The sequence below is a fragment of the Gymnoscopelus microlampas genome, assembly GCF_963454915.1.
Source record: "Gymnoscopelus microlampas genome assembly, chromosome: 6".
NCBI classification, from domain to species: Eukaryota; Metazoa; Chordata; class Actinopteri; order Myctophiformes; family Myctophidae; genus Gymnoscopelus; species Gymnoscopelus microlampas.
In genome coordinates, this window is record NC_139943.1 from 26,368,910 (window position 1) to 26,380,094 (window position 11,185).

Sequence of the window (11,185 nt, forward strand, 5' to 3'; positions counted from 1 at the left end):
GATGAAGTTCGGAGAGAGTCCGAAGCGAGAAAAATGGAGCTCCAGTACAGCTGAGTGACTGAGAGGAATACAAGAACGCTCGCCCCGAAACACGGTCGCCCCGGGTCAAATCCGGCGACCTCGGAACGGTCACCACCAGGTATTCCTAAACGTAACCTCAGTAAAACTATGCTAAAAACGAACCTTATTCCAAAACGTAACCTTAGTAAAACTTTGCCTAAAACTAACCTTATTCCTAAACGTAACTTCAGGTAAACCTTGCCTAAAACTAACCTTATTCCTAAACGTAACGTCAGTACAACTATGCCTAAAACTAACCCTCTTCCTAATCTTAACCTCAGTAAAACTACGCCTAACCTAACCTTATTCCTAAATTTAACATCTGTAAAACTATGCCTAAACCTAGCCTTTATTTCTAATCTTAACCTCAGTAAAATATGCCTAACCGTATATTCCTAACCTTAACCTCGGTAAAAGAAGAATACAAGAACCGCAGGGGGGGGGGGGGGGGGGGGAAGAAAATGGGGGTGAGCGTGTTTTGGGGCGAGTCTTCCGGTTACCACTGAGAGTGGGGTGAGGAGGCTGGCTTTGGCAGGCTGGGGGGGAGTCAGTCCTACCCTGCTCTGCTGCTCCCGCAGTGTCGTGTGTAATAAGGCCTCGTTTTGGCTGTCGCTTGCCGACAAGAACCCGATCTCCAAGCTCACAACGCGTCTCGCAACGCGTTTTGAGCTTGGAGATCGGGGTTCTTGTCGGCAAGCGACACCGTCGTGCAGTGGATTAAAAATTAAGCTGAACTTCGATAGCTTGCTAGCTATAGTAGCGTTCAGTTCGTATGATAACTTTGTCTACTTGTGATATGATTGTCCCAAGAAAAGTTATTCGAACTTGCAACATGTTTTTTTGTATCCAGCTTTGTAGGAAAGGGTTTGGAAGTCCTTTTGGCTGCGAAAACAAACCCAACATTGACATGACTAGGGCCTGGACACTTTTTGATCTGACTTTGACAAACTTAATTTAAATAAAACCATATACGCTCAAATGAAGCGAAATGTAACGATTTTCGGTTTGCTGTTGTTGTTTAGGCCTGTTGTTGAAAGTCCCCTTTTTGTGGGATGATTGTTTAAAATCAAGTTGCTCCAATCATGGCTGACAAAGCAACAGAAGTTGATAAACAGAGTGAAAACTGCAACATTATTGCGGGTATGTGTCCCATCACTGGAAACAGTTAGATTAGATACTAGGCTACGTGAGGCCGTTTGTTATTCTGTAATAACCAGTGTTGCAAGATTCCTTTCTTTGGGGGGTTTTGTAAAACAAACCTTGATAGCTTTGTTCTGCTTGAAACAATTACTTTATGGCCTCTTCGCGACGACTGTTTGGTGACTTAAAACAACAAATATGGAATTTCTCGGGACTGTTACAAGTGTATAACGGTTTGTCATGTTATTGCCATTTGTGTGTCCAATCGTAATAAGGTTTATGCTCCAACTGCTGTCATGTGTAGACATGGTAATCCTCACAGCCACACTTTCTGTATTTAAGTGGACTCAGCAATAATCACACAATGTTACTCATATTACATTTTCTTTTCTGTTTCAGAACGTCCCTCTTCAATTCTCCAGCCTCTGATTCCCCAGAGAAGCTGCTTTGTTTGTGGCAACACTGCAGTTACGAACAAAGTTTATTCCCTATGGATTGACTTCAGAGAATACGAACCTGAAAATGTAGTTGTAGACTTATTTCAGTGATCATGATACAATTCCATGAATCTTAAATATACTAGGCAACCCTGCCTGAGGGCATCTTAAGCCTGTAAGAAGCCAGGGGTCCTCCTGGCACCCCCTTTTCCCTCCCCTCCCCTGATAATTCACTAAAACACCTTGAGCATCCATATTTACCCATTTTTAGACAGTTTCACGTACAAACCTTCAACACGTTCCACCATCCCAGATGGGACACTGCTCGCTTCTTCAAGGGTCTTGGTGTTCTCTCTGCCTCTAGACAGTGTGGTAGGGGTATTGGCACATATTTGAAGAACATTATAAATAAATCAAACATTAAGACATCAGAAAAAAAGGTAGCTCATGATGTGCTGGAGGAGTCACAACACGCAAGGTGCTCTACAGCTGTATCCATGCAGTCTTTGACACGGGATGACACTTTGATGGGACTTAACTGAGTGGATGTTATCAGTTGTATTCGTCAAGTCTATCTGACTGCTGATGCAACCTTATTGGGACTTAAGTGTGTGTGCCAGCCCTATTCATGAACTTTCCATGTGGTACAGCCTGGATGTTGACTGTCCTGGGACTGTTGAATTCACTGTTGCGGTGATGAGGCAGGGCTGCTGGTGGCCTGTGGGGCTGACTGGGCAGTGGCCTGAGGTGATGTGATGGGTTGCAGGAACACTAAGGTTCTCCCTGAGCCCCCAGGGGATGTTCAACTGGACCTGGTCAAAAAGGTCAGTAAGATTGTGGATTATTTTGAAAATAATATAAGAAAATTGCCATTTTAGAACTACAGGTAATACTAATGATATCTGTACGAATGCATGATGATGATGATGATGATGATGTTGATAAACTTGATTGTTTCTTACCACCATTTGTTGCTTCAATGTTTTATGCATTATTTGGTTATTTTTATTGTTATTATTATATGTTATATCATTATTGTAAGTGCTGACCTCAGTGTTCAATTCAATTCAATTGTTGTCTCTCTGTGTACTCTGTGTACCTTGTGTCTGTGAAATGCTGGAAGCTGCTTAATACAAAGTGTTCATGTATTTTTCAGGTGGACCCTCCCCAACACCCACAGACAGACCTCTATAAACACTTCATACGTGGGGATGGTGCTGGGAGTAAGATGGGTGGGGCTGGATGTGGGGGAGGTGATAAGGCAGACTCCACCTCCCCGTACCAGGCCCAGGCACAAGCTGCCAGCCGTACAACCTCCACCCAGCCCCCCAAAGACCAGCCCGATCCCTCGGACCCTCAACGGAAAAAGGTTGCAAAATATCGGGCCAAATTTGACCCACGCGTCACAGCCAAGTACGATATCAAAGCCCTGATAGGCCGAGGGAGTTTTAGCCGAGTGGTTCGCGTGGAGCACAAAAGTACACGCCAGCCGTATGCCATCAAGATGATCGAGACACGGTACCGAGAGGGAAGGGAGGTGTGCGAGTCGGAGCTATGCGTTCTGCGGCGCGTTCGCCACACCAACATCATCCAGCTGATGGAGGTGTTTGAGACGGCGGAGTGTGTGTACATGGTGATGGAGTTGGCCACTGGTGGAGAGCTCTTCGACCGGATCATTGCACGTGGCTCCTTCACAGAACGTGACGCCACACGGGTGTTGCAGATGGTGTTGGACGGGGTCAAGTACCTCCACACCTTGGGCATCACCCATCGAGACCTGAAACCAGAGAACCTCCTCTACTACCACCCGGGAGCCGATTCGAAGATCATCATTACAGACTTTGGCTTGGCGAGCAGTAGGAAGAAGGGAGATGAGTGTTTGATGAAGACCACATGTGGCACACCAGAGTATATCGCCCCTGAGATCCTGGTGAGAAAGCCCTATACCAACGCGGTGGACATGTGGGCACTGGGGGTGATCTCATACATTCTGCTGAGCGGTACCATGCCTTTTGAGGATGACAACCGCATGAGACTGTATCGGCAGATCCTCAAGGGGAAATACAGCTTCTCTGGAGAGGTGAGATGTTGCAATCCACATACACTCTTTCTTTCTATTGTTCTTTCGTTCTTTTGTCCTTCCTTGCCCGCTGTCTCTCACACAAACGCCTAGCTTCACCGATCCTCCATTCATTCCTCACATGTTGTGAGGCCCTGTCAACAGATTATGAAGGGGAAGTACAGCATCTCTGGAGAGTAGTGGTGGGAAAAAACGTTCATTTCAGTGAACAAACGATTTAGTTCACGTTCACGGCAATGATCCGTTCAAATGATTCGATCAAATGATTTGTTCATTAGCACTATTGTCTAGTGAAAAAAAACTCAACCGCACCGCTGTCTGTCTGTCGCGGGAACAGCCCGCCCTGCCATCCTGTGTACGGGGGGAGGGGAAGGGGGGCAATAATGAAAGCGTGAACTTAGTTCACTTAGTTCTTTTGAACGAATCGATCATGAACGACCCGTCATTACTGGAGAGGTGAGATGTAACCACCACAAGCACCCCATACCCACTCATCCTCCTGGCCTTTTGGTGCACATCCATAACCATTACATGCACCCTACCAGCTCTTAATTCTCGCCATCACCCTCTCCCACTTATTTGTCCTCTCTGCTGAGTCAATATGCCCTTCTGCAAAGTGTGTGTGCGTGTGCATAATAATTTATGCTCCATCTCTGTAACTAGTTGAAAGAATGCTGAGTAGCCCCTTCCTTTGTTTCAGAGTGTGGGTGTTTAGGTTGCCACTGAGCTTTATGAATGCCTGTTTTATACCCGTAGAGTGGGTCTGTCTCCAACATAAATAATGGGTTCTCGACGCGACTCACATTGACACTTTATTAGAGGATCTGTTATTTGTGTTGGTCAACACTGTCTTATGAGCAGAACACATTACAACAATTTTCAGCTCTGGCTTCCTGGGAGGTACAGAGATGATTTTAAAATATTGGTGATCTCTTTAAATCACTTAATGATTTGGGTCCAAAATACATTTCTGACTTGCTTTTTCATTATGAACCCTGCAGAAGTCTCATGTCGTGAAGGACCAGTCTACAAACCAGAGCTAAAACAAAACCTGGTGAGCCAGTGTTTAGTTGTTAGGCCCTTGGTTACCGTAGGTAGGGCAAACAAAGGTGTCTGATTAGTGCATAACGTGGATGCATTTAATGTTCAAAAATCACTCTCAAACAACTATGGGCCATATCTGCATAATTGGCATTGCTCTTGAATGAATACAGACACTAAGTAAAGCAGCCTTATTTATTTTCAGATAGATGGTAATACTTTTAACTCTTATTTCTACATTATTAATCAATATATATATACTGTGTTGAGAGAGTGGGTGATAAATGAGCAAGAGAAATAATCAAAGATTATATGAGGGAATGATGCCACAAAGCTTATGATTCTGTTTTGAACCTGTTGCATTGCAAGTAGGCTACATGTTCTATGGATTCTAACAAGAAGACTCTTTCAGGTCTGTTTAATATTTTATTTTCTACCTGGAACTGAGTCGAAAGCAATTCAAGAATTCTTGTTTCAAAGTAAACCATTAAATACAGGCCTATCTTAAGCTACTTAACACTGTATATTAACACTGATTGCTCACTTGAATTAGTCTCTATGGGAACATGTGTCTTTAAAGCCATCATTAATAATGTATGATTTAATGTTACAATCCTAAACTAAGCATGAGCATCATGTAGCAGCAGCTGAGAGAATATTTATCTGACGGCTGGATATGTGACGTGTATATTTGGCATACATTGATTGTGTTTGTGTGTTGTGGCTTATGGTAATCCAGGTGCTGTCGGTTAGACTTTAACTCTTCTAGTTAACACTTGTACCTGAGACTGTCCATGTTTCAGAAAGAGAATTGACTGTCATTACGAGGAAAGTTTGTAATTTGGGAACATTTTCTTGCAGCAAAGTGTGTAGTGTAGTGCTGTTCAATGTTTGGTGCAGCTTTTTGAGAGTGCAGCTTGTCCAAGTCCATAACATGCAATCTCATAAACAAACAAGGTGAACATTCTTTGGGTTGTGACTTGGCAGAAGAGACAGACAGGACAGCACATAACCTGCCAACCTGACTCAAGTCATGGGAATATGAGTAGATCCAGCAGACTCAATCTAATATCTAGTGAAGTAAACTAAATAGATCTCCCGTGAATAACTTAGCACCCTTGCGCAAGAGATCTAACTTCTTGTCATCTGATCACATACAGAACTATTGTTTTATATAGCTCTCTGATGCCCCCTTGTGTCTAGTAGCCTAGTTAAGAACAATTTTCAGTATTGGGTGTGGATGAGCTGTATTTTCCTTACTTATATTACTATATATTACATTTTGCCAGTTTAAATTACTCTGTGATGTATTTTTTCATCAGAGTTATTAATAATATGATGTATTTATTTAACATTAAAACACAACACAGTATATCACCCAGCCGCATTTCAATGTAAGCAGACGATAAAGATCATCATCTTTTTCTGTGCCTTTGTCCTCTCCCCAGCCATGGCCCAGTGTGTCGAACCTGGCCAAGGACTTTGTGGAGCGGGTTCTGACCGTGGACCCCAGCGAGCGACTGACAGCCGGCCAGGCCATCAAACACCCCTGGGTTGTCAGCATGGCTGCCTCCTCCTCCATGAAGAACCTGCAGCGGTCCATCTCACAGAACCTTCTGAAGAGGGCATCGTCGCGCTGCCACAGCACCAAGTCGGCCCAGTCCACGCGTTCCAGCCGCTCCACTAAGTCCAACAAGGCCCGGCGGGCCCGTGAAAAAGAGCTCCGTGAGCTCAACCGGCGCTATCAGCAGCAGTACAATGGCTGAAGCCGCTAACCAAACCAAACTGAAAGCGAGTGACTGCAGAGCATGAGACCGAGCCACAGCACTACAACGGTTGAACTTTTACATGTGACTGCCACTGCTCAAAGTTGCTGCCAACAATGGCTCCAAGTCACACATCACTGCCATGGATGAAAAAAGACAATGACTTAAATGTATCCATGGCAACCAGTGACACTTGCATCATTAGTTTAAGAGCAGCTGCTGTCAATTGACCAAAATTCACAAGGCAGCCATTTTTCTTTTACATCATATTGCTCTTACAGTACGTCATCGCATATGACGTAAGAGCAAAATGGCCGCTGTGTGAAAATGGTTTATGGCTATAACAGGACTAGGTGGACTAGGTGTTCTGTGTAGAAGAGGCTATGAATTTCCATGACAGTGTGTCATAGTATGTGCACAGTAAGGGACAAACCAGTACTGTTTTGAGGCAACAGCCCAAAGCGGTTCAATTTCTCCGTCTATCTCTACCTATCCGTCCCTTCAGTCTTTCGTCGGCCATGGTGCCCGAAGCAGCAAGCAGGACACCGTTCACTGCCCACATCCCTGTCTCCTTCACTCCCTGTTTTTCTCTACATATTTATTTATTGTTGTTGACATGATTATTGGTCTCCGTTCAAATGGTCACTGGATAATGACCGTCCACACGGATCTGTTGAACAGAATTCTGGGTACTGAAATTTCTAGGAAGAGAGGGGATGTTTTTTTCTTAACAGAGGGGGAGAAAAAAAAACGTTTCCCTTTCTCATTCCTGAATTATTGCTGTGAATTTATTATTTTGCTACATTAACTGTTGGAGACATATACAATAGCCAAGCTTATCTACGAAGTGGGCTATGGAACACACTGCAACACTAGCAGATCAGTGAACACCAAAAAAAAGTTTTTTTGTCTAGTTAAGTCTAAGATGGTCTTATCTTGCCAGTCATATTCCGTTGATATCATAGATCTGAAGCTTGTAAAAAATTGGAATGCTGTTTTGTTTTGTTTCCAAGGCAGGTTTTGTTTATCTACAATGTTTTTAAGAAAACAGTCATCCCATGCTCCTCCAATCCCATAACTCCAATGAAGTTTTCATTAACCACTTAAGCCCACTATACTTTGTTGTACGACGAATATCCCAATCTACAACGCATGAGCTTATAGATTGGCTTATTTTTTTTCCACTTATGACATGCCCAAAATAGGTACACCAGGTTGAAAGTGGTTAAAGGAATGTTGACCCTTTTTACATTTTCATCATTGCTGTTAACAGGAAATGATGTACATGCTTCTTAGTGCAGTATTGAATGCTCCTTCTTTTTTTTTGCTTGGTATGGTTGCATAGCAACATTAAGCTAGACATCTTGTGTTTTTAATCCTACAAAGATCATGTCCAATGGATCCGGACCGTTCCTAATTTTCCAAGTTTGACTTTGGAATAACCAAAATGAAGAAAAAAGAATGAGTTTTTAAAATGAAGCTATCATTTGTATGAAGGACTTAAATCGTGCTTTACATGAACAGCATATTGTGGGGCCTTATGTGCAATCTTTGTGTGGTTTGAAACAAAACATATTGCCATTCCTTTGCCAATCTACACAAGTTGTATTTCTAGATAACACTTTGAAACAAGTTCAAAATAATCAGATCTATAATATATCCTCAATGAAGGAACAAAGGGTTGTACCCAATGTCCCAATTCTACAATGTGCCCTCTCCCTTCTCTTATTTCTCATAACCTGGACCACTGCACATCTCAACGAGAGTTGAGGGGGGAGGAATGGGACTTGGGCTCAGAGATATATTTGCCTAACCATTCGTTTTTGAAGTCTACAGTGGTTGGAATTATGAGAATGGTCACTGTCGCACACAATGTTTAAGAAGGCTGTTATTTTTCTTATGACTCTAAATGATCTGGTTGATTTTCCTTTTTTACCCCTTCTTTAGAATGCCTGCAGGGTAAATCGGTTGCACAAAGTGGTCTTGCATACTTCTATGAGCGCTTTGCTGTGAGCTGTCCTAGTATAAAGTGTGTTGTTTTTTTGTTGTGAACTTTTTTAAATGATACTGGAAATCCAACAGAGCCATGTCAGCTGACCTCAGTTTATCTGTTCTTTTTGTTGAAAACTTAATCTGTCTGATCTTCTTGATGCTATTCTAGGGCTTCCTAATTTCCATGAGATCAGTTTTGACTCCTCCATTGCTCTGACTCCCGTCTAGATTAGATTGGCTGTGTTCTTTTCTTCTACTGCTGTATTATCCACCCTGTTCTCTCTCACTTCATAGGAGCCTGAAATCTGAATGAGTTTCAATCTAACGCTGTCTTTTTTGACAGGGAACTGGTTAATATTTTAACCAGTTTTAAATTCGGAGATCTTGGAACACACACACACACACACACACACACACACACACACACACACACACACACACACACACACACACACACACACACACACACACACACACACACACACACACACACACACACACACACACAATTACTGGGAGTCAAAGGAATTCATGTTTTAAATTGGTCAGCAGTGTCTATTGTATATGTTGTGTCCAATGGATAACCATATAGTATTCAAAAGTGTTCCTTCAGAGTGTTAACACATTTCTATGAGAGTTTCTTTCACCTTTTATATATCTGTATGAGTTTGTGTAATGTTGTCCTAAATGAAATAGCCAACTCAACACTGTTATCTGAATACAGTTGTGTGTCTTTTATGTTTGTTATTGTGTTTTACGTCTAAATGAATGATAAAACGTTGATTCTTCTACCATTAACTTTTTTTAAAATGTTTTTTAATGGTGAAATGGTTCAGTCATTGTATACAAATGTGCCAATAAAACAAATCCGAACCTGACATACAAATGTATTTGCTGTGTAGACAAATTGTTTACATGCTTGTTTCTAATGGTACCTAAAATACAGCACTGTTTTAATAATATTCAACAAAAGTCATTTGGATTTGTCCAGAATTGTTTTAAGAATCCGTTTTGAGCAGCACATCAAATTATTGGTTCATGGATGTGATATAGACTATGTTAGTTAGATTCTTGCAATATCTGTTTGGCTAATGGCTATGTTAATACAATATTCCAATGAGTTTTGTATCCCTTTTTAATTCCAAACTTATAAGTACATACATGTTGCCACAGGCGCCCTCTTCCGGCAAAAACGCAGTAAGACTGGGTTGAAGGGTTGTCAGGTTTGATTAAGCTTTGCATTATGCCTTTAAAATTGAAGACTGTTTCAGGTCCACAATCAGATGATTGATTCTGCTGGAACTTCCAGCCTGGAAGGGCATGTGAGTTGAATAATGAAACGATAAATAACGCACTTGGCTGGCTCTAGTCTCTACGACCTCTTCTTATTATGAGCTAAAGAACAAAAACATTATGGGGGGATGATCCACACAAAACATGGCAACCCGATACAACCAGACGTCAGTGGTCTGCGGCTGAGGGCAAAACGCTCGTCAAGTCTACGTGAGCATTTCACTTCCGGTTGGTGGACTTCAATATAAGAGTAAAGTTGACTATTAGTTTATTTATTTTTATTTTTTTATGAATAATAACAAATATTAAATGAAAAGGTGCTGTAGACCTTATCAGGAATAAGTACCAAAAAAGTGTGTTAATGTACGTTTTAGGTACCTTATAACACATATTATAAAAAAGAAAGGAACACTTCACCCATATTCAATTTTCATATGGAGATGATGGAGAAAAAAGGCAAAATATTCTTTTGATTTATACTTTTTTTATTTATACCACTCGGTGTGTCAATTGCCGAAGCCAGCAGATCTACAAGTACAAATCAGGCTTAACCTGAGAGTCAAATAGAGGCAAAGCGGAACCCAAGAAGACAGACAGGGGCAGAACAAGAAATATGGCAGATGAGAGAGCACACAGCAACAGCAGACACTGCAGGACAGGGAGAATGACAATCCATGAAGATGCCACTGCCAGTGATATAGGAAAGGGAGAAAATAAATAATTTTCTTATGTGGAGTGGTGTTTGGTGGAGGAAGTAACTGGCCTATTATCAGATCTGGCAAGAGCAATACATTCTGTGAAACAGCAACATTCAACCTTTGATGGATAATTTTTGGAAAGATGTAGCCAGATAAAGTCAAGTGCAGTGTGGGAACATTACGGGTTTGGTTCAAAGAGTGAATGTGATAACAGCTTTACCTTAACTGTAAAGACAGATAGGCGTCCTGCTGGTGTGATTCCACTGAAACAGCCAGGGAACCACTATGGTGATGGTGAATAAACCATTCATGAAGCCAGTGTCATTTATAGAAGGTATTATGGTAATATATATATATATATATATATATATATATATATATATATATATATATATATATATATATATATATATATATATATATATATATATATATATATATATATATATATATACTGTAGGTCTATCTATTAAAGATGGTCAGGTAATAGCTATTAAAGTAAGTCATTCTAAAGGACCAAACTGTAAATAATAAAAGACACTCCTACATGAATAAATGAAATAAAACATATTCACGATCTGTTATACGGTGCTTATTTATTTATAACATGTATTATTGCTCAAAAAACCTGTTGCTACTTGCTACTCACGATCAGTTTACTCTTATTTTTAAGTCCGC

At 41.3% G+C, this 11,185-nt stretch overlaps 1 protein-coding gene across 1 annotated transcript in view; it reads left to right on the forward strand.

Moving 5' to 3' along the window:
- pskh1 (protein serine kinase H1) overlaps nucleotides 1-9,402 on the forward strand; it is a 9,694-nt gene extending 292 nt beyond the window's left edge. Inside the window, exons 1-4 of the mRNA XM_084060547.1 lie at nucleotides 1-139; nucleotides 1,600-2,461; nucleotides 2,794-3,717; nucleotides 6,207-9,402. The exon at nucleotides 1-139 is cut by the window's left edge and continues 292 nt beyond it. Of these exons, the coding sequence (XP_083916673.1) occupies nucleotides 2,393-2,461; nucleotides 2,794-3,717; nucleotides 6,207-6,524 (1,311 nt within the window). The 5' untranslated portion in view covers nucleotides 1-139; nucleotides 1,600-2,392 and the 3' untranslated portion in view covers nucleotides 6,525-9,402. The remainder of the gene's footprint in view (nucleotides 140-1,599; nucleotides 2,462-2,793; nucleotides 3,718-6,206) is intronic.
- The last annotated feature ends 1,783 nt before the right edge of the window (nucleotides 9,403-11,185 follow it).